The sequence below is a fragment of the Lepidochelys olivacea genome, assembly GCF_965140295.1.
Source record: "Lepidochelys olivacea isolate rLepOli2 genome assembly, chromosome: 1".
Classification (NCBI taxonomy): domain Eukaryota; kingdom Metazoa; phylum Chordata; order Testudines; family Cheloniidae; genus Lepidochelys; species Lepidochelys olivacea.
This window is the reverse complement of record NC_140411.1, coordinates 118,480,042-118,504,613: the sequence shown is the minus strand read 5'-3', so window position 1 is coordinate 118,504,613 and position 24,572 is coordinate 118,480,042. Positions and strand designations below refer to the sequence as shown.

General features: G+C 41.2%; 1 protein-coding gene across 1 annotated transcript in view; it reads left to right on the top strand.

Moving 5' to 3' along the window:
- Positions 1-4,822: 4,822 nt before the first annotated feature.
- SLC9A4 (solute carrier family 9 member A4) overlaps positions 4,823-24,572 on the top strand; it is a gene marked incomplete at its 5' end in the record, with an annotated part of 53,978 nt that continues 34,228 nt past the window's right edge. Inside the window, 4 exons of the mRNA XM_084613836.1 lie at positions 4,823-5,084; positions 11,236-11,699; positions 19,815-20,074; positions 24,061-24,278. Coding sequence (XP_084469962.1) covers positions 4,823-5,084; positions 11,236-11,699; positions 19,815-20,074; positions 24,061-24,278 — 1,204 coding nt within the window. The remainder of the gene's footprint in view (positions 5,085-11,235; positions 11,700-19,814; positions 20,075-24,060; positions 24,279-24,572) is intronic.

Sequence of the window (24,572 nt, the reverse complement as noted above, 5' to 3'; positions counted from 1 at the left end):
GAGACTTGCATGAAAGACCCCCTAAACTTATTTTTACCAGCTTAGGTTAAAACTTCCCCAAGGTACAAACTTTGCCCTGTCCTTGAACAGTATACTGCCACCACCAAGCATTTTAAATAAAGACCAGGGAAAGAGACCACGTGGACACATCTTCCCCCAAAATACCCCCCCAAGCCTGACACCCCCTTTCCTGGGGAAGGCTTGATAAGAATCCTCACCAATTGGTACAGGTGAACACAGACCCAAACCCTTGGATCTTAAGAACAATGAAAAATCAATCAGGTTCTTAAAAGAAGAATTTTAATTAAAGAAAAGGTAAAAGAATCACCTCTGTAAAATCAGGATGGTAAATACCTTAAAGGGTAATCAGATTCAAAACATAGAGAATCCCTCTAGGCAAAACCTTAAGTTACAAAAAGACACAACTTATTTTACCAGCCATTAAACAAAAGAAAATCTAATGCATGTTCTAGCTAGATTACTTACTAACTTTACAGGAATTGTAAGGCTGCATTCCTGATCTGTTCCCGGCAAAAGTATCACACAGACAGGCAGAACCCTTTGCCCACCCGACCACCGCCTCCAGATTTGAAAGTATCTTGTCCCCTCATTGGTCATTTTGGGTCAGGTGCCAGTGAGGTTACCTTAGTTTCTTAACCCTTTACAGGCGAAAGGGTTTTGCCTCTGGCCAGGAGGGATTTCATAGCACTGTATACAGAAAGGTGGTTACTCTTCCCTTTATATTTATGACAAGTTCCATCCCTGAATGTTGAGGATCCCCCAGAATATCTTCCAGTTGCTTCCCCCTGCCAGCATCACCTTACTTTGTCTGAATTTTGCTTCAGTCTGCTTGCTCTCATCATGGCCTGGTCTCACACAAACATGGACAGCCTGAGAATTATAGAGCTGGGTGTCAACAGCATAATGACAGTACTGCAGCCTGTGCCACCTCACTAGCAGCCCCATCTATTCATTGAACAAGAGGGGAGACACACTGAAACCCAGGTTTCAGAGTAACAGCCGAGTTAGTCTGTATTCGCAAAAAGAAAAGGAGTACTTGTGGCACCTTAGAGACTAACCAATTTATTAGAGCATAAGCTTTCGTGAGCTACAGCTCACTTCATCAGATGCATATCGTGGAAACTGCAGCAGACTTTATATATACACAGAGAATATGAACCAATACCTCCTCCCACCCCACTGTCCTGCTGGTAATAGCTTATCTAAAGTGATCATCAGGTGGGCCATTTCCAGCACAAATCCAGGTTTTCTCACCCTCCACCCCCACACACAAATTCACTCTCCTGCTAGTGATAGCCCATCCAAAGTGACAACTCTTTACACAATGTGCATGACAATCAAGTTGGGCTATTTCCTGCACAAAACCTGGATTTGACTGTGGTATCCAGTGGCCAGGCAGCCTTCCTAAAGCAGAGTATTGTTTATTTAGAACCAAAGCATTTAAGAGAAAACTCATCTTAAATCGATAAACAGTCTCTACACCTGCCTCTCATTCCTGGGAAGGCCCCAACTGCTTCAGACACTCCTACAGGAGAGTCTGTATTCCATGACAGTCTCTTCTCCCCAGAAACAGCTCACTCACAACTCCCTCCAGAGTGCCTCTCTCTCCAGAGAGAAGGCAAAAGGATGCCCTTTTCCTCCTATATCTAGGAAGTAATGGACAGTTCATTTACATTCATGAAAATGGGATCTCAATCAATGGTTAAAAACACTGCAGAAGATGTTTTAGGTCAAGTAAACTTATCTTAGACTGGAGGACAGCCTGTTAGTCTTGAAAAAGTATGTTATATTTTGTTTTATATGTAGCCTGTTGTTTCTGTTATCCTTATTCACTCTCTCTTGAACTTGAACCTTTGATAATAAAGTTAATATTGTTTTCACTATCAAAATATATCTCAGTGCTGTGGTATTATACAAGGAGCTTTTCCTGAGTTAAATTGTTCAAAATGGTGAGTACACTTTTCCCTTGGAGGCAGCAGATCTGGTATTACTGTGAGTGTTCAGTGGATATGGGGCTGGGAACTACAGGGGAATGCTTCAAAGGTGTTCAGGGAAGGGACTGCACCTATTGTTAATCTTCAAGGCAAAGGAACGTCTGGCAGAGCCCAGAGGCCAGTGTTTGGGTGGCTAACAGACTGGAGGTATCAGCCAATTAAGCACAAGCAAGTCCCACTCTCTCAGTGGAGGCAGGAGAGTAACAAGGTGACTCACAGTCCTGGACATTGTGAGAATCGTCACATGCGATACTAGGTTCATTACATTTAGGGAAGCTGCTACTTCCGAGGCTGAAATATTAGGAATATTCAAATGGTTCAGAGAGCAATGGTCTCAATGCAGGAAATCTTGCAAAGAACAAAAAGTCATCAGATACCCAAAAAGTTTTTATATGCAAGGTTTTTAACCCCATTTTAGAAACCATATTAACACAATTGGATGATAAGCTGTGGAGTAGAAGAAAGATTTTTACTTTTTGATAGGCAAGAAGCTGAAAAGTCCTACAAACGAAGGCCTAAACAGGCATGCTTGAAGCTTAGCAGGTAGCTGCCTTGAGGATTTAAATTCAGAGTGTTTTGAGAACGAGACTGAGCTCTTCACCAGTTTTTGCAAACAAATCTTTAAGGATGACTTGGAAACAGGTGCCCAATAATCTCCTTAGCTACATTCACAAGATGTGATTTTATGTAACACAGAAACCAGCACTGTGTATTTTTGGGGCTTATCTGCTCCTGAGCACTTTTAGCCTGGTTACACAGTCAAGCCTGATAGCCAGGCATTATTCTTCATTCCAGCTCTCTCCTCTGAGTCAGATTTTCTCCAAGTCATCTAATCTCCTTTTGATTTTTCACACCCGTAGAAGAAACAGACTTTAGATAAATCCTGAACAACACCTTTGTTCTGAGTTAATGTTTCCATGATTATGCTGCTGCCACAATGCCTGTGGTGACCCTGGGGTTGGTATCTGTTTATTAATGCGAGACAGAGATGGATTAGGGGTATGTGGGGCCCGGGCCAGAGCAAGTGGGGGCCCCTCCCCACTCCTTCCACCTGCAGTCCCCTCCACCCCAACGCCTGGTGCTCCTGCTGGGGAGCGGGGTCAGGGCACAGGGGCTTCTCTTGCTTCCCTGCAGGAACACTGGGTGGGTGGAGTGGGTTGGGGCATGGGGGTGCCCATTTTTTCAGGGGCCCCCCAATTGTCCGGGGCCCTGGGCACAGGCCCCATTGGCCCAGTGGCTAATCCGCCACTGATGGGAGACATTTCAGGCTAGATCCACAAAGGGGACTAGACTTAGCATTGCAAGTCCTAATGTTTAGATGCCCTGCTGCTTAGTGGAATCCACAGCCCCAAGTTAGGTGCCTAGGCTCCCTACACAATGTATGGGGAGAGTTAGGCATCTAAGAAGGGGATCCACAAAATCCCTCAAGCTAAGTGGGGATCCACCTAAGCTAGCCAATAGGAAATGCCAAGGAGAAGGATGGGTTCTAAACCCTGCCCATCAAAGGGATTGAGGGTCCCAAATCCAAACTGAAGGGAGGGGCCTGCTTCTGGTTGGGATTCATAGCAGAAAATTCTGTCCTGGAGCTAGGCACATTAAGCCCTCTCTTGCAAAAATTGAGGAGGGGAAAGTGATGGTGTCACCTCCCTTAAACCTTTAGCCCCCAGTGGCTAGAACACTCACCCAGGATGTGGGAGACACAGGTTCAAATGCCCCTTCTACCTGATGTGGAACAAGGCTTTGATGTGACCCCATCTTGAAGGTGAGTGTACTTACCACTGGGCTTTGGGACATTGTGACTGGGTCTCTTTCAGTCTCTCCTGTTGAAGCTGTCCCATGTATGAAATATTAAAACCTTCATTGGGCCAAGAGCATGTGAGGATGACTCTATAGTATGGTAGCTAGGGTACTTACCTCTGATGTGGGAGACCCAAGTACAAGTCCCTGCCTCTGTGCACATTTTGTACAACATACAACGGCTTCAGCAGGAAGGAAAGATTCAGAGAGACCCACATCCATATACCAGAGACCTACTAGCTGCCTAAGTACTTGTGCTAAATGCCAATTTTATATCATTACTATCTATCATGTTAAGCTTAGTGTCAATATTTTATGGATGTAACAGAAACAAAGCAAATTTTACTATAAATATAAATTTTACTGATCAATTTACTATAAATTAAGAGTACAATCTTTGTGGAGTCCACTAGATGTCACTAACGGAACCTCTGAAGAGTCTATTTACATCTGAAACGGTTGCTTACTAGTGAAGTGAGTGAATACAATTAATCAGGTACTTGAGCTACCAGGTGCCTTGACCACACAGAGCACATGAAGGAGAAAGAGAACGGCAGGAAGAGGAGGTGTGGAGCTGGCAGTCCTACCTGTTCAGCATGCTGGGATCTGCTCCCTGGGATTCTTTTTACTCTTGTGGACTTTGTTGAATGAATTCTGTTCATTATTGCCTAGTTTTCTCAGGCGCAAGGAAAACTATTGAGCCTAGAGCAAGTACAAATCTTCTGGGGAAGAGAGACTATTCCTGAAAAGTGCAAGGCTGCTGAAAGTTTTTATCTGGATTTCAGAAGCCTGCAAATACCTGTGTCTTCATCTGAACTCCAGATTCTTCTGTAATTCAAAAACAGAAAGACACATTGATTTGGGATTTTTAAAGTGATAACATAATAGATAATTTCCTGAGGGAATCTTGATGGCTAGGGTCAGTGCAGACTGAAAGCAGATAATATTACACAGATTCATGCATACAGTACATGCTACACATAGTATAAAAGAAAGTTTCAGCCCCAATCATGGGCTTTCAGATATTTAGACATATTAATTTTTTGAACTGGTTGCTGTTGCTATTGTCTCTGGAGTGTCCTTTTGTTGCTACTTATTTTGAGTTATCTACCTTGAGTAGTAATTCAACAACTCATTACAAGCCTGACCATCATGATGAGGAGGGCTCTGCTCAGGATGAGAGACTGCATGTTTTTACGGTGGATTATAACTACGTGCAAATTCCCTGTGAAATTTCACTTTGGATACTTCTTGCATCTCTTGCAAAAATAGGTAAGTAGAAAACGGCAAGGTAAGATTTTTCTTTTTTGGAAAAAAAATCTTTTGTAGGTAAGAAGTTAAAGCAGTAAAACTTGTTTTATAGCTAAAGTATTTTACAAATGTATGAGAGCATTTTTAAATTATTGGGACTGCTTTTTGTATGTACTCTGCTGGACAAACCAGATGGCTTAGTTACCATAAAGCCAACTGTGTCGGCATCAGAGAAATGTCATAAATGATAACACATAAGACCTCTGAAACTGTCCTAAAATAGCGTTTCCATTAATAACAATGTCACACTTTAAAGTTTGCTAACCCAGGACCTTTCTAGGCTACAAGCAGGTGCTCTCTGTCCCAGGGAGAAGCTAGCAGTCTCTCCTCTTCAGATGTTTCTAACATTTAAATGTCACAAGATAGCAGTCATATGTGCAGCATGCAGGATTGAGTATTGCATATCCTGAACTTTAGGGCTGTTTAATTTTGCTCAAGCTCAGGGGAATTGAAGGAAACATTTCCCTGGAGAAATGTTTAGCATTTGAAATTGCTTGCATGGAATTGTCCTGGAGGAGATGGACTAATGGGCAGAATGTAGGCTAGCAGTCAGTACAAGATAAATGCAATTTATCACATGGATATAAACACATACACATATATATTCTACAAGTATATACATGTATATGTACAAATGAGAGTGTGAGAGAGAATACTATTGTAGTATTGGGGCCATATTTATAACAAAGATTCATCATCATGTATCCTACATGTAATATTTTATTATTATTAATTAGGATTTATATATTAGTTCCTCAAGACTGCAACATGTTGGGAACCATTGTGCTAGGTGCTGCACAATCATATAGTAAATTACAGCCCTGCCCCAAAAGCTCACATATAATTTCTGAAAATTCCCATAGAATAGTTGCTACGTGAGACTGGTGGATTCCTGGAATTTGCCTAGGGATATAGAACCTTTCATGTCCCAGCTGACAGGAAGCAAAGACTGCTGCCACTGACAACTGTTTCCCGATGTGAAATTCGTTGATGGTCTCAGGTCCGTTTCTGGAAACAGTGTCCTCATTAGTAAAACCATCATCAAAATCAGCACCAATTTGCATCCTTGTTTGTTCATAGATTACAAGGCCAAAAGCAGTGTGATCATCTATTCTGCCTTCCTATATAACACAGGCCATAGAACTTCCCCAAGATAATTCCTAGAGCATACCTTTCAGAAAAACCTCCAATCTTGATTTTAAAATGGTCAGTGATGGATAATCTGTCACCAACCATGGTAAATTGTTCTAATGGCTGATTACTTGCACTTAAAAATGTATGCCTTATTTCAATCTGAATTTGTCTAGCTTCAAATTCCAGACATTAGTTCATGTTGTACATTTCTATTCTGGATTGAAGAGCCCATTATTAAATATTTGTTCCCCATGTCGGTACTTATAGACTGGAATCAAGTCACCCCTTAACCTTCTCTTTGTTAAATTAACTAGATTGAGCTCCTTGAGTCTATCACTATAAGGAATGTTTTCTAATCCTGTAAGCATTCTAATGGCTCTTAGCCTCTCCAATTTAGCAACATCCTTCTTGAATCACAGACACCAGAACTGGATTCAATATTCCAGCAGCGGTCACACTTGTGCCAAATACAGAGGTAAAATAACCTCTCTGCTCTTACACAGTGGTGCAGGTTCTAAGTAGAAATCATTTCTTGCCAGTACTGCACTCATGGGAGGGACAGATTCAGTTGTAAAATGATGCTTTGGGCCCCTAGTGCCACCTGTACTTCCAGATGTCATTGAGGATCCAGCAGCACCCCAAATTGAAAACTTCCTAAATGAAAGAAGGATAGGAGGGACAATCCCCACACTTTCCCTTAACACACTATCAGTGCCTCCCTTATGTCAAAAGCTTCTGCCAACTTGCCTTTATCTAAGTATTGCTCTCCTCCAGGCACTAGGAAAGCAAAGATGCTGCACCATCTGTGTTTTATAGAAAAGAGGCATAGAACTATATGTGCCATGTACATCTTGACAGAACTACAGCCCAAATTGTTTTATTATTTTCCTAAGCATGGCATACAGGAGGGGTAATCAAAATCAGCCTGCAGAACATGCATGAGAACTGTCTCTGAACAGATAAGCAATTGATCAAAATCACATTCTCTGATCTCTTGGGGCCAAATCCTGTTCCCATTGAAATCAAAAGGAGTTTTGCTATTGAGTTCAATGGGAACAGGCTTTGACATTTGGAGAGGAAAGAACAAAACCACTCAAGCAAGGGCTATGTTGCTTATACCACAGGTATCAAAACTGCTGACTCATGTGAGCATAGGTGCCGACTTTCCCTCTGCCCTGTGGGTGCTCGACCCCCCCATCCCTGCCCCTGCCCCACCCTCGTTCTACCCCATTCCACTCCTTTCTCAAAGTCCCACCCCACCCCACCTTTTCCCAACCCCACCCCTTCCTGCCCCCATTCCTCAAGTCCGTGACCCTGCCCTGCCTCCTCCCCGCTCCTCCCACTCCCTCCCGGAAAGTCCTAAGCACCACCAAACAGCTGTTAGGCAGCAGGGGGCAGGAGGTGCTGGGAGGGAGGGGGTGGAGTGGGGACACAGAGCGCTCGGGGGAGGAGGAGGGGAGGTGAGGAGTGGGAGATTGGCTGCTGGTGCGTGCGGAGCACCAGCTAATTTTTCCCCATGGGTGCTCCAGCCCCGGAGCACCCTCGGAGTCAGTGCCTATGCATGTGAGAAAGTCAGCAGACAGCTGATCTTTGTCCATTACAAGGGAGAAATCAGCAATCAATGAGGCTAGAACAGTCTCTGTACAATATCCAACTCATAAATCCATCTGCAAAGGATCAAGGAATATCAAGGCTCCAGAGTATATTAAAGTCCCTCGGTCCCATTGGTACGTTTGTAGTCCAGAGGCCGGGGCAGGAAAGAGGCAAAATGGAGATGTTTCCAGGCCAGGGCCTTTTAGCTTCTGCCAAGTGCCAAGTAAAGGGAAATCTGTTCATACTGTGAAAGATGGTGTTTGGAGTCACATGGGCAAGTTACATGTCCATCACCCCCACCCATATTCTAGAATCATAGAATATCAGGGTTGGAAGGGACCTCAGGAGGTCATCTAGTCCAACCCCCTGCTCAAAGCAGGACCAATCCCCAATTTTTGCCCTGATCCCTAAATGGCCCTCTCAAGGATTGAACTCACAACACTGGGTTTAGCAGGCCAATGCTCAAACCACTGAGCTATCCCTCCAGTTACAACAGTCACAAAAAGTCCATTAAGTGTAGACAGGCGTTTTCCAGGGTCCATTGTGAGCTAAGTGTTCCTTAATGGGCTATTCAACTTGTCCCTTCATGTGCTGGCTATATATCTTGTGGGTGTTACCACAAGAGCAAACATGTAGGAAGCATAACTAATATTCATAATTTCAGATACCAAGATGAATATACATGCATAGAAATAGCATAATCATAAGTACCAGCTATTTCACCTCCATGACTATTCCCAAAAGAGAGTCTGAAAAATCCCACCATGTACCTGAGACCCTATGTGTCAGCATCATGCCCCACTGGAGTTTTGTTATCTGTTATGTAACAACAGAGATGGAGCCAGTGACATGACTTTGTTTAGCCTAAAAGGGTAAGGTTAATTTTTAGCTGTTCAGGTGTGACTGAGCCTTTAGTCAGTGAGGGCATACTGGCTGGCACACATTCAGGTTATTGGGCTTCAGTGTTCCTTTGCAGTTAACTTTTTAATGTTCATAAACCTGGTATGTACTATGGTGGTTTAAAGCATAACACAAAGATTTTTAGGTTTGCAAATCTGAGAACCTCTGCCTCTTTGAAAGTTAATAATAATAATTATTATTATTATTTTATGTTGCTGGTCATAATGTGGGAGGATATCCTCTCCGCCCTCTGCTTATGAGGTTATGTATGTGTCTTGTAGCACTCTTCTGAACACCAGTTGGAAGGATTTTTTTTTTTTCAGTAAATGTGGACTGATTCTTTTCTCTTAGAAGGCATGTAATTTTTTCAGGTTCACACTGATTAACACAGAAAACAATTGGGGCTGTTAAACTTTATTTATAGTCCATAGAAAATTAAGTTCAGCTATATTTTCCAGTACAGTGATGAAATGGGTGTTTGTATATACAAACATCAGCATGCTTATCTAGTCACTTTCCCCCAAAATATGTAGTATTTCAGTCTGTTTATATGGAATATGGGAGTTGGGTGAGGAGCCATTTCTGCATATGTATGACTTATTAAAAGACAAATTTTAAGTAGAACTGTATCCTAAACTGCTTTATGGTATTGTACCCAAACATTGCATTTAATGGGAGATTCAACATCCTTTATAGGAACAAAACAGACTCCTGAAACTCTTACCACAAAAGTGGTCCATAGTCATGCAAATAGTCCCATTATCTTCAATGGAATTGATCAAATGATTAAGGGTTTACAGGATTAGATTCCAAGTTTGTAAATTGTTCTGGATGAAATTGACAATGCCTGAGCTGTCAGATCAGGAGGAGCGTCATTCAAATAAAGAAAAGGAGGACTTGTGGCACCTTAGAGACTAACCAATTTATTAGAGCATAAGCTTTCGTGAGCTACAGCTCACTTGTGAGCTGTAGCTCACGAAAGCTTATGCTCTAATAAATTGGTTAGTCTCTAAGGTGCCACAAGTCCTCCTTTTCTTTTTGCAAATACAGACTAACACGGCTGCTACTCTGAAACCATTCAAATAAAGGTGGGTTGATGTGTGATAAGTCTTAGCTCTGTTGCTAAGATGAGGAACATATTTTCAGTGAAGTTCTTGGCAGAATCCTGAGGCAGCTGGTTTGAGGTCATCTGTGTCCGGCATTATATTCTTCACTTATTATTCTCTCACCCACAAAGCTGGAAAATGAGGCATTTGTTTTCTTTGTTTTGCTGCTCCCGTTCCAGTTAACAAAATGCATATTAGACTAGTTTGGCTGCAAAGAATTTTAGGTACTCTGGGGACAACACCTGATTCCTGTCAGGCTGCCGAACTGGGCTGACATCAGAATCCAAACATCCTCTGGTCAGTGCAAGCAGAGGCATTCCTCTAATGGTTTGGACTTGATGTGATGCAATATGGGTGTCATGGATAATTCAGACCAATGGGGAGAAACAGAATAAAAAACGTTGTTTAAACACCTTCCATGTCCCCCCACCCCTCTCCTCTTGAGGACTCCTGACCAATTTAACAGCACAATACATATGCTAACAAACTTAAACAAAACCTTGTTTAAGTTTGTTAGCACATGCATTGTGCTGTTAAAGCCATATAAAGAATGAATGCCCTCCTTAGCAGTGTTCTGCTCCTTTAAGGAGCAGAGCACAGCCCCACCCTCACCTCTGGAGTGGGGAGCTAGTCCCAAGTCTTTCTGGTACCCCATACCCGCTAAAAATCTCTTGTCAGGACTGTGTACTGGAGAGTACCACCCTACTTGCACTACTGCTCCTACTTAAGATTCCCCTGTTTATCCATCCCAGGATCACATTAGCCGTTTTGGCCACAGCGTTGCCCTGGGAGTTCATGTTCAGCCGATTATCTTGTTATCTCAGCAGTGATTGAGGTCAATGACTGCTAGGTATGGAGACCAATTTCTCTGTTCCACATATGTAGGAATTACTGTCCTAGACATACAGCCCATCTAATCCACTCTCCTGTCTCTGTCAGTGGACAGAACAAGATATTTCAGAGGAAGGTGCAGGAAACCCCAGACTGTGTAATATGGAATTACCTGTTCATAATTCATTGGCTGCCCTCTCACTTCTATGTTTGTAAATTGTTCACATCAGAAATGGAAAATAGAAATGGAAAATAGAGAAACCATGGTCATAAAAATTGCTATTTTTGTTAAAAAAAAAATACAATAAAACAAACAACCCCTTCTCCCCCAAGAGATTTTTAGCAGGTATGGGGTACCGAAAAGACTTGGGGCTAATCCCCCACTCTTGTATGGATTTATGCTAGTGTGACCGAGGGTAGAACGTGGGCCTTCTGAGTGCAAAATATTGCAAGTTGGGGAAAACATCTGTCTGGAGTCAGGAAGAATGGGCAATATGGCAGCATTAAAACCGTTTCAACTCAGCTCATTTCCCCATGTTTTATTCAAGGTTTCCATCTCTACCACCGACTGCCAAGCCTCATGCCGGAATGCTGCCTTCTGATAGCTGTCGGGGCACTGGTTGGAGCAATCATTTTTGGCACTGATCACAAATCCCCACCAGTTATGACTACCAACATTTACTTCCTGTATCTCCTCCCACCCACTGTCCTTGAGGAGGGGTACTTTATGCCCACTCGCCCCTTTTTTGAAAATTTTGTGTCCATCCTGTGGTGGTCTCTACTGGGATCCCTCCTGAATGCATTTGGCATTGGACTCTCTCTCTATGGAATCTGCCAGATCGAAGCCTTTGGTCTCACTGACGTTAACCTGGTGCAGAACTTGCTCTTCGGCAGCCTGATTTCAGCTGTGGATCCCGTGGCGGCACTAGCTGTTTTTGAAGAGGCCTCTGTTAACGAGCAGCTTTACGTGATGATATTTGGAGAGTCTTTGCTAACTGATGGAATCACTGTGGTGAGTTTACTTTTGCTGTTCATTTTTTCCTCACATTGCAGAGGCAGAGTTTCTGTTGGCTGTAGAGGAGAGACAGAAGGAACTCCACTGGAAATGCATTTATTTGTGACTGGATGATGATGATGATGATAATGTGTATATTTTAGTGGTGACTAAAGGCTCTAATCAGGGATCAGAGCCCCATAGTGCTAGGCACTGTACTCACATAACACTTCCAGATGGTAAACACCGGACTAATTCATTTAAAAAAAACCACACTGCTTATAGAACTGCTGGAAGTGAGAGGAGAACCATGTCCTGTATTTATTATTCAGTAAACTTTGATCCTGCTCCCGCTGATGTGAATGGCCACACAATAATTGAATCAGTGATGCAGGGTCAGACCCTAAGGACTAAGAATTTTCTTAGTATTGTACAAGCAAATAAAAGAAATGGCTCTGCTTCAAAGAATTCAGGCCGAGATTTCCAAAGAAGACTAGTGATTTTGGGTGTCTCAATTTTTGGGTGCCCAAACTGAGACAACTTAAAAAGGGCCTGATTTTCAGAGAGCAGGTGCTCATCTCTTTCTGAGAATCAATCCCTTTAGTCGGTCAAGCTGACTCAAAAGTGGTGTTGGAAGAAAAATAAACAAAACCTGAATTTTTGACAAAAAAAAGGGACGTATTTGTGAAATTCTTTTCCTGGTTTTCAGCTAGCTCTGCCAAAACGTGAGGCATCCAGAATCACGCGTCACTTTTGAAATTCTGGCCTTAGGTCCTGATCTAGCAAAGCTCTTCTGTACCTGCTTAACTTTAAGCATGCAAGTTGACCCACTGAAATCAATAGGACTAACTGTGCTAAAATTCAAGCTTAGTCTTATTAAATGCTTTGCTAGATTGGGTCCTTTTAGAATCTAAAACACAGGAGCCCAGAACACCGTCAAAAACAATTCAGACACTGCTTGAACATCAAGTGCTACTGGAAATTGGATGTGTTGGAAGACTCTTGCAGAGTTCATTGTTGAAAGTCTTCATAGCCCATGGTATTTTAGGAGTGATTTAAAAAAGGGAGAGGAGGAAACTAATTTGATCTCTTGAGACCTAATTGTTATGAAATGATCATAGGCTCCTGTCATAAATATAAAGGGAAGGGTAAACACCTTTAAAATCCCTCCTAGCCAGAGGAAAAACCTTTTCACCAGTAAAGGTTTAAGAAGTTAAGATAACCTCGCTGCCACCTGACCACAATGACCAATGAGGAGACAAGATGCTTTCAAAGTTGAAGGGGGGGGTGAGAAACAAAGGGTCTGGGTCTGTCTGTGTGATGCTTTTGCCGGGGACAGAACAGGAATGGAGTCTTAGAACTTAGTAAGTAATCTAGCTAGATATGCGTTAGATTCTGTTTGTTTAAATGGCTGAGAAAATAAGCTGTGCTGAATGGAATGGATATTCCTGTTTTTTTGTCCTTTTGTAACTTAAGGTTTTGCCTAGAGGGATTCTCTGTGTTTTGAATCTAATTACCCTGTAAGGTATTTACCATCCTGATTTTACAGAGGTGATTCTTTTTTACTTTTTCTTCTATTAAAATTCTTCTTTTAAGAAACTGAATGCTTTTTTCATTGTTCTTAAGATCCAAGGGTTTGGGTCTGTGGTCACCTATGCAAATTGGTGAGGATTTTTATCAAACCTTCCCCACAAAAAAGGGGGGTAAGATTTGGGAGGGGAAAGACGTTTCCAAACTAACTCTTTCCTAATAATAATAATACCGGTGTTAGACGTTTGGTGGTGGCAGCGAAAGTCCAAGGGCAAAGGGTAAAATAGTTTGTACCTTGCGGGAGTTTTAACCTAAGCTGGTAAAAGTAAGCTTAGGAGGTTTTCATGCAGGTCACCACATCTGTACCCTAGCGTTCAGAGTGGGGAAGGAACCTTGACAGCTCCCGATTCCCCAAGCAGGATGAAAAGATTTTAAAGTTAATGATGCACGTGATAAATCCTTGCTACTTAAATCTGTATGTATGTTGCTTTTGAGGTAGCACACTAATGACTGGTGTCCTTTCGTTATAACAGTCGCTTTTAAAAAAGACATTACATTTTTATCAGGTTGAATGAAATTTTGTATTCTACATTCAGGAAAAGCTGTTAAGAGTTCTGCTGTGTTTGCATTTTATACAAGAAATGGCTATGTTGCCATTTCTTATGTAAAATATGATATTTAATGTAGAAATATATATAAAATTTACTACTTTAGTGGGAAAAAAATCCCTAAAAACCTGTGGAATTGAAATGATGGTTTGGAAAATATTCCTATTTAAGTGACTGGAGGCCAAATCATGGTCACCTTACCTATTCAAGCTGTGCCATTACCTTCACAAGAACTCTCTGCATGAGAAAGATGAAAAGGCTCAAGACTTCCATCAGCCAGCTCTTCTACTGCTTGCTATGAGCTGTGTATTAGCAACATAATTGTGTCTACAGAGAATGGGGAGGTAAAGTCAATGAATATAAATGAACTATATACATAATGGATCATGTAGGTAAAGATTCAATGAATAATATATTTTGATTTCAGAATAATACAAGTGTCTACTCGAATACAGCCGCTGGAACATAGAAAAATCACCCTTTCAAGTTACTCCTGTTTTGCACTGTGCCAAAAACAAGTTTGAAAAGTTTGAGAATAATTTTTTAAAAATTATTTAGATGTAGAGTAGGTTTGGGCATTTTGACTGATTCAAAAATTATTGGTCAATTAAAACCAGTCAAATATCATCAAATAATGGCCAAACATTTTAAAGTGCTAATTTATTAGAACAGCAATCAAAAAGAATATGACTTTATAGGCTCCATGAGGTTTATCCTTAGATAGTTACTTTGGCCTAATCACAAAAACAAGTTCCTTACCTGAGTTATTTTAACACAGAGAAGTGCAAAACACAATGAAAAATGTTCTAGAAAATGAAAAATTGGCACCATGATGCAATCAAACAGATAGGCTGCCACCTGCACCAGGGAATTCTTGCTGGAATATTTGACAATATTTGACCAGGGTCAAATAATAGGCAGTCAATTGACTGGTCAATTTACATGATTTGACTAGTCAATTGACTGGCTTGCCAAGCCTAATGTAGACACCAACCACAACACCTTACAAAAAGCTGTAGAATGCCTAACATAGAACTTAATTAAATTTATAATCACATAACTATGACCACACCACAACATAAAAGTCATACTCTGGTAATAAATTAACTCAGTCAATACAAATACATTAAAACATTTAATAACTCAAAACAGTAGAAAAGCTCCTTTTTACCAATAGTACCCTCCAAATACCTCAACCTTCCTCAAAACCTCTATCAAACAAAATCCTGAAGATATTTCTTTTAATGAAAGAATATAAATGTAATATCTGATTGATGTCTTAAAGGAAAACTGCAATATAATATAAAATATCTTCTTCTCACTCTGACAGGATCCCCTGGGTGCAACCTGTGGGACTCCTGAGCCCTCCAAACCTGCCAGCCTGGGTTGTCTCTCACACTGTGATGCTGATGTCAAGCTACAAGCCTCTGACAGACACTGCACTTACCCAGACATTCACAGGCAGGGACACACCCACCTGAGTTACATGAATGATCTCTCAGCCACTCATGAACCATCAATAGGGAATCTCCTGCCAATTCCCCCCCAGCTCCCTAGCCTTGCACCCCAGAACTGTACCATCTTGTCTTGTACTAGTCAGAAGCCTGACCAATGTAAGCTCATTACCTAGTTTGCCCTTCCCTCAGTGTGGAATGAACATGCAGCAGCCTTTGTAGTCCGAGCTGAGATTTGCCAAGCACTTCAATGAAAACACAGTTTTAGGTAAAATATAAAAACAGATATATTAACTACAGAAAGATTTTTAGAGATTATTAGTAGCAGGCAGAGAGATCAAAGTTGGTTACCTAACAACTAAAAATAGAAACACACTCTAAATTCTAATTTTAACAGAGTAGGCAAGATTTGAATCAAGCAGTTTTCAGAGTAGCAGCCTTGTTAGTCTGTATACACAAAAAGAACAGGAGTACTTGTGGCACCTTAGAGACTAACAAATTTATTAGAGCATAAGCTTTCGTGGGCTACAGCCCACTTCATCGGATGCATAGAATGGAACATATAGTAAGAAGATATAAGTTGGAAGTTGCCATATAAACTGTGAGAGGCTAATTTGTTAAGATGAGCTATTATCAGCAGGAGAAAAAAAACTTTTGTAGTGATAATGAAGATGGCCCATTTAGACAGTTGACAAGAAGGTGTGAGGATACTTAACTTAGGGAAATAGATTCAATATGTGTAATGACCAGTCACTCCTAGTCTCTATTCAAACCCAAGTTAATGGTATCTAGCTTGCATATTAATTCAAGCTCAGCAGTTTCTCGTTGGAGTCTGTTTTTGAAGCTTTTCTGTTGCAAAATTGCCACCCTTAAATCTTTTACTGAGTGGCCAGAGAGGTTGAAGTGTTCTCCTACCGGTTTTTGAATGTTATGATTCCTGATGTCAGATTTGTGTCCATTTATTCTTTTGCATAGAGACTGTAGTGTCTCACCCTAACAGAAGGTGCAAGCAGGTTACAATTCCTCAATACACAGATAGGACTGCCTTCCAGCCTGGGATTGAACTTCCCCAGTTCAAAGTCTTTGTCTTCCAGATGCTCTTCCAGGTGTTGAGATAGGCAGGCAGGCGGGCGGAAGAGGCCAAATGATGATGTCACTGTCTCTCTTTTATACTTGCTTCCAGCTTGCTGGAAAGGTCTTTGCTGTGAGGTGGGTTAGTCCACCCCCATGGCACACATATACATGCCTTTGTGGAGAAGTCTCTGGGGAGTGGATTGGGTGTTGATGAGTCATTAATGCTCATCTGGCCGGCGATAGCTACTCCTTTATCGTAACTGACAGGCTGACTATGGGTGTTCCCATCCTCACAACATAGTTCTGTAACACCTATAGCTATAGGTCATACCTTCGCATAGAATGATAGTACATGCAATCCAAGAAGATATTAATGTTCAACAGATACATCACAAGGCATACTTTGTGCAAAATATATCATTATATGACAGTGGTGAATATGGGGGTTCCAGGGTGCTGCTTTGAGGTATAGGGTGTCACAACTCACTATGGGCCATATATTAACCTTTGTTGGATTCAACCACTCACTTTACACTGGAAACTACACAGGGTGCAAGGCAGTAGAGAATCAGACTTCCTGTCTAATTAAAGAGGCAAGATTATTCCCCTAAAGAGAAAAGCCTTAGTAGGGGACAGAAAAAGTTCACAAGCTTCCTTCCCTTGAGTTCCCATCAGATTCTTCCATTCGGGGCAGAGGGAGGATTTCCCCCTGCTGAATGGACAGTGGTTTCAACCCCTAGAATCTACAGATCTCAGAGGTTTCAGAGTAGCAGCTGTGTTAGTCTGTATTCGCAAAAAGAAAAGGAGGACTTGTGGCACCTTAGAGACTAACAAATTTATCTGAGCACAAGCTTTCATGAGCTACAGCTCACTTCATCGGATCCATCATAGCTGCCATGTGCTTCTGCAGTGTTTGCTGCTCTGCCTTTTCACAAATTAGACAGCATAAAGCCAATTTTGTTTTGTGAACACGACACAGGAAATCATTTGTAAAATCTTATGTAAAGTGCCAGTTAATCTTGCTTTCAGTAGTTTATGTCTTTGCCCTCAGTCAAAAAGAAGCCAGGTATTTTAAAATGCATCCTCCAGGTGTTTAGCTAGAATATAATGTTTTTGTGCAAAAGCTGAAAGCACCAGGTTTAAAAATTCTTAAAATAAGACCTGCTACCTCTCCATAAAATGACCCTGCCTTCTCCCTGAGTGAATCAAAGCACCAGAGGCTGATTCAGGCCTTCCTGCCACTAAAAGAATTATGGCAATCCATTTATGGAACAGAAGCAATACCATGTGTGACTTAAATGACTAGCAAATACTCATTGTGACTAGTTAGTGATCAATCCATGGCTGAAATACTTTTTCATGAAGCATTTAGCAATGAATGCACACAATGAACACACTCATGGAAATTGTGCTATTGTGTGACAACGGACAATTCAGGAACAGGAAAAGGGCCAAATGCCAGAAGTTATTCCCTGAAAATAGTCTGCCCAGCTCTAAACTCAACAGTGCACAATCAGCACTGGGTACCAACTGCCCACTTTCAAAAATCTATGCTGGAGACAGGGTATCATCATCAAGAAACGGGGAGTAGTTAGAGAACAGCTGCTGTGACTCAAGTACTGTACAGTGACGCCGCATGTGTACTCGTATCCAGCTTCAGTGATCTGCTACTGAGAAGCACAATTCCACACTTCACAGTTTGGAAAAGTGAATTACCCTTATTTGTAGGAAGCTGCCATCTAGAACATTTTATTGTGTGTTTCCTGTCATCTCGTAACAATGAGCATCCTTGAGAATCTACTGTATGACAGCTTACGGTTAAATGTTCCCAGGAAGCAATTAAAACTAGATAATATCTGAAGAATAATTATCGTCTTTAATGAGTTGGAGCCTTTGACAAGCAAATATCTCCTTTAATCTCATTAAATAGCCTTCTGAAATTAGTTAGGCAAAGAAAAAAAACTAAACACCACCAGATATGTGAAGCCTTTTTGGCTTGTTTTAAACAGGAGAGTCTTAGGGACTAATGCCATCAGTGGCAAAAATTGTGGCAAACTTGTGACTTTAGACTTTTCCAAACTGACTTTTAAAACCTGGAAGTGAATCTGGTATGATCATTATTCACTGGTAACAGGTACAATAGGATTTATAATCAGCTAGTAGTCAAAAACTCTTACATATTTTTAATCAATACCCTCATACTGCCCTGCTGAACACTTCCATTGCCATTTGATAAGTGGATGAAAATGGAAAATCCTGAAGGAGAGTTTTATCATGCATTTTTCAGAATAGAAATTATTCTTAACAAAAGCATGATAATTAAGCATCTGACCTATATTTAATAAAAATCAACCCTACAGACCCAGGGTGTAATGTTCTGAGCATAATCTACTACCTAACCTCACATTGTTTTTTCAGTATTTCAAGCTCCTTAACCAAAATAAATAATTTAATTAGCTATTTATACCCTTAAAATGTCAAATCACTAATAGGTTTGTAGTGGCTACCTTGAGAATGACTGCTGTGTCATTAATGTACGATATATAGGGAACTGGATGGTTCAGGGGAGTTGATGGCTTCAATCCAGTTCCTAGAGGATGACTGTCCTTGACACAACTGGAATCCCTGCGACAATTTCAAAAGAGAGGTCAAAGAATGAATGGGCCTGGAGACTGAATAACCCTTTCACCAGTAGCAGTGTTGGGAAGCTTGTGCTGCTGTTGCTTTAGTTATCTGCAATATAAAACCCATGTAAGCATAGTGGAATAGATTTTAGTTTCCAGCGAGCTTCAAGAGGCTCGTATAAGTAAATAGTAAATAAAAAAAAGTATTTTCAAACTTTTGAAAAGTGCCTTGACAATGCCCTTTTGACATTTTTACGAATCCACTGTACAAATTTATCAATAGCCATCACATAACATACTGTAATTACTATATTATTAAGGCAAGGTAATAAAAGTTGGTTAAATAAGAGTTCTATTATATTTAATAACAACTATTGCATACTGAACCATGAGTTGAGTGTTTATCTACCGCCAGTATGAACCTGGAGTTGCCTCGCTTCTATTCTAGTCTATTCGATTTGATTCAGTTTGAGTCTTAAGTTCTTACCTCACCCATCACGGTGCTTCTGAGCACTTTCTTTGCTACATATTTTATGGTGTCTGATGCATCATGTACTTTCTGAAAACATCATACATTCCATATACTGCACACATGGGGTGTCCCAGATTACTGTCTTACTATTTTTACATGATACATTTTACATTGACTGGCATTTTGTACCATTTCTTCATTAGTTTTAGGATCCCAGCCAGGTAGATAATTCTGGGGCCTCTTAAGGATATGTTCAGATTTAAACTACAATTTTGCTAAGCAAGATGAGTGTGGCACGTACCACTAAAAATATTGAGGAAAAACTAGTTTTGAAAGATTTTTAATTTGCTGTCCATTATTTTTGCATACAGGTGTTATATAACATATTACTCACCTTCACCCAGATGCACCGATACGAAGAGATTAAACCCACTGATGTTCTTGCTGGAGTTGCTCGTTTCTTTGTAGTGGGACTAGGCGGAGTGCTGGTTGGCATCGTGTTTGGATTTGTTTCGGCATTCATGACTCGATTTACTCAGAACATTTCTACCATCGAACCGCTGCTTGTCTTCATGTTCAGCTATTTGTCATATTTGTCTGCTGAAACCGTCTACATCTCAGGCATTCTGGCGTGAGTATCAAATAAGAATTTTCAAATGCCTCCCAGGGATAGAATTCCATTCTTGACAACTTCAAGGTGCTTGGGACTGGTATAATGATTTCTGCTGCCCCCATCCCATTTTTTTTTCCAGTTGTGATTCTTTATGGGCCTAAATGTGCCACCTGGTCTGCTAATATATCTGTTTAAACACAGCATGATCGGATACCAGACCAACTTATGCTCTAATATTTATTTCTATGTGGCATCCCAATAATTTATGAGAGGGAGGTAGTTATATACAACATTGTTAATATCAAAAGAACAAAGAATAATAGACCAGATCTTGCACTCAGTTACAGCAATGTATATCAATTGAACTCAACTAATTTAAGTGGAATTACACCTAAATTAATTTTGTGTAACTTGGAACTAAATCTGGCCCAAATATAAAACTCAGAAGCATTAAACAAACACATGCACATTAAAAAGCCAAGACAGAGTGATAAATGTGAAAGTGTTAAATGGTACTGATATGTCATTCATTGGCATGTTGATCAGTAAGAAAAGACTTGGACATGTCAAGTGAATGCCAGATTACATTACATTACATTACAGGATCCTAAAGAGCGTGCTGTACACAAAGAGTGTGCTGTACACAAAGAAAGAGAGGCAGACCGCTATGCAGATTTTGGGATGCTTGCAAAGATGACTTAGTATCCTTAGACTGTCTTTGCATGACTGGGAAAGAAGTGCAGAATGCCACTCTGGTTGACAGAGTCGGCTTGTTAATGGAGCAAGGCGTGGCAAGGTGGACTGGATCAATCTTTGTGATGACTGACGTCAGAGGAGGAAAGAATCTGCTGCTCGGAATCAGAGCATTGCTAGTATGTGGGTGTGCCTTACCTGTGGACGAGACTGTCACTCGTGCATTGGACTCAGCAGCCCTTAAAGAACTCATCAGTGCATACACCATGCGCTGTAAAGAGCAATGGTGCCATTGATTAAAGGCCAGACACTTCACTACAGTAACCTTGAAATAGTTCTATGGCTGGTCCCAAATGTGTTATGAATATACAGGTGTGAGATGACGAGGGAAGGTCACAAAGGACTATAATTTACACTAAACACAAAGGGAGAGAGAGAGAGAGGACACTGACGGGAGGATAACAAGGGGTACAGGAATAGAAAAGAAGAATGAAAGGATTGAGGGAGGAATGGAGAGGTGCATGCAGGGCAGAGAGAGTGAGGCGCAGCAAAGGGAATGGGAGGTGAGGATGTGGGAGGGAGTTGGAGCAAACAGCCAATCAATTGAGAGGAAAGAATACTAAAGTAAAAACTGAAGTGGCAGTCTGGTGACATCCTCAGTTCTACAGATAATTCTTCTGGCTGGTGCTGAGTTCAATCTCTGACTCCTGGGCTGGCAACACCAGGGTTTTTTTTTCCTACCCCGAGCGCACATGAATGAGGTGCGGATGGGACTTCACAGAGCCTGCTGCCCCTGAATGAGTGAAGGCTACCTCCAGGGAGGATTCTCACTTAATGGGGACAAATGTTTGAATGGAGGGAACATGGGCACCTCCAATACACTGCACATGCATAAAAAAGTATACTGCCATTATGAGTGCAAAAATTGTACATTAGCTGTCACTGCACGTCTCAGACCCTGATTTGTTCACAAACACCAGTTTACAGTCTCTGTGCAAAGATGGGGTTGTATGCACACAGACCGTGCAGGATCATCTGAGGTGCCTGTGTTTGAAAGTTTAACCCAATTGTTTAATTAGATACATATATAAAGTACCTATCCTCATACTCCAAGTGCATTTATAATGCAATATTTAGATGCTTCTTATTCCAATCTAATTATTAGAGTATATATGATTCTAATCCTGTTCTCCACTGTTTTATACCTTGTGTGGCTATTTACATCCCGTTGCAAAGCGACCCACATCCTGGTCCATGTTTTGCCCACTAATATATGGTATATAGGTAATTGCCAAAGCTCTCATTGACTTCAGGATCAGGTCCTATCAGGGCTGAATATTAATTTATTAATCAGTTACAGATTTGATCAGTCTTCCTGTACCATACAAATCACCTCTGTGAATATTCATTATTTTAAAATATACAGAACTTTATTTCACATGCTTCTTATTTTCATTAGTTTATTGAAATTATTAGTAATAAAATAATATTAATATAATCAGGGTTTACTCCTCTTACTAGCCTATTAAATATAATATTGCTTATTTTAGTGATGGGAACTTACCATTGCACAATTGAATTATTGATGAATTCATTCATTTTCCACTTGGGTTATGAAAATTTACTATGCATATATCTTGAAAAGCTAACAGTATTAAACATTAAAGTCTACTGATCTTGTCTTAGAATGCCCTTGGACCTGCTGAATGTCTCTGTTCCTCCAGACCACCCTGTAGCTTTGTCTAGGTGGAACGAATGGGAGACTTGAGGAACACTCAGAATATTCTGCGCACGCAAGATTAGAAAACTATTGCCATGTAGAAGGCAGATAGGACTAAAATGTTATAGATAGAAACCAGCTAGGTGACATAGTGGGCGATCTATCAGTTTAGCATTCAACCTGCCTATTTACTTACAGTTTCCTTTAAGCTGTAGAGAGCGCACAGAAATGAGGAAGCCTTGGGAGAATGCCTGACTGCTGATTTAACAGAGAACACAAAATCTGCCATGCAGTAGGATACTCATGCTAGGAAGTACAGTAGAACCTCAGAGTAACAAACACCTCGGGAATGGAGGTTGTTTGTAACTGAAATGTTCTTAACTCTGAACAAAACATTATGGTTGTTCTTTCAAAAGTTTACAGCTGAACATTGACTTAATACAGCTTTGAAACTTTACTATGCGGAAGAAAAATGCTGCTTTCCCTTAATTTTTTTTTTAGTAGTTTACCTCTTACATCATACTGTATAGTATTTGCTTTGGGGGGCGGGGAAGAGAAGGGGAAGGGGGGTGTCTTTTTTTGGTCTCTGCTGCTGCGTGACTGTGTACTTCTGATTCCAAATGAAGTGTGTGGTTGACTGGTCAGTTCATCACTCTGTTGTTCATAACTCTGAGGTTCTACTGTACCTTACTCCATAAGAAGTCTCATTATCTCCCCTTTGAGAGTAAGGTGCTATATAATACGAGTAATAGTATCAGCGCTTGTCCCACATTGTTTACTGATGTGTTTGGGCCAGATGGGGGCCTGGTTCATGCAGCCAAGCAGAGAAGTAAGAAGCTGTAAGGTGTCCCTTCACTGCCCCGTGCAAGCTGGATTGCTATGAAGGAGAGAGCAGCCTCTGCAGGGCTGCTGCTGCCTTTCCTCCTGTGATGCTTGCGAACAGCAGTGGGCAGGGAGGGGTGGAGAATCACTGGAGCTCGGTCTCTAGCCAGCATATTAGGGGGTATCTGGTGTGTGTGCATGTGAGGGGGGGAAACACTCTGTGCCAGGTGTAGGGCTAATGCAGGGCTCCTCCTCTGCCACACCAGAGTGAGGGGTTACTAGGAGGCAGAGTGTGGCGCTGACGGGTCTGCTCCCAGGGCAGCACGACAATGCATTGTTCCTTGCTTGGTGCTGGTGGCAAAGCCATGAGTTTGTCCCTTTATTGGTATTTGTTGTGCATTCAAAACAAAAAGGACTTTGAACCAGACGCACTTTGAGTAAGGTTGGCAAACTCTAGCTCCTTTTCTTTTCCTTTATATGGGATACACACATAGGGCCAGATTCAATATCTATACCATTACACAGTCCCTTACTCCTCAGGTAGTCCCATTGAAATCACTGGCTCAATTTAAGGAGGAAGGTATTGCATGAGGAAAGGTCTCAGAATCTGACCCATGTGTGGGCCCAAATAAGGAGATGAGCAGACAGTGTGGATTCAACTAGTCTTCAAGCAGAAGTAGTTAGCGAAGCCTCTCTTTTAAGACAGTAAACATAGATGACCCCTGCCAACCAATACCTAATGCTTTGCATGGTGTTTCTGACTGAACAGGATGACGGCATGTGCAGTGACTATGAAAAAATATGTGGAGGAGAATGTTTCCCAGAATTCCTACACAACCATAAAGTACTTCATGAAGATGCTGAGCAGTATCAGCGAGACCCTGATTTTCGTGTTCATGGGAGTGTCCACAGTTGGAAGGAACCACGAGTGGAACTGGGCCTTTGTTTCCTTCACTCTGCTCTTCTGCTTGATTTGGCGGGCACTAAGTAAGAGCCAAATACTGTATTTTAACATAGCCAGCCTGGATAGATGTGGTGCTTTGCGTCTTTGAAAGTAGTCAGTGCAAAGGTAGGCTAGGAAATGTAGTGCTGACTTGTATAACCTGTTTAATAATGAGTTTAATAGGTTTACTGACCAGGTAATTTCACAAATACTAATACTGAACTGGCAGGGGAAAACAAACAACTCAAAAGTTAATACCTGAAGCTGGATTTTGTGATTCAGTGAGAAGGGAAACTTTTAAATAAAATTAAACCATTTCCATCATTATGTTTATATTT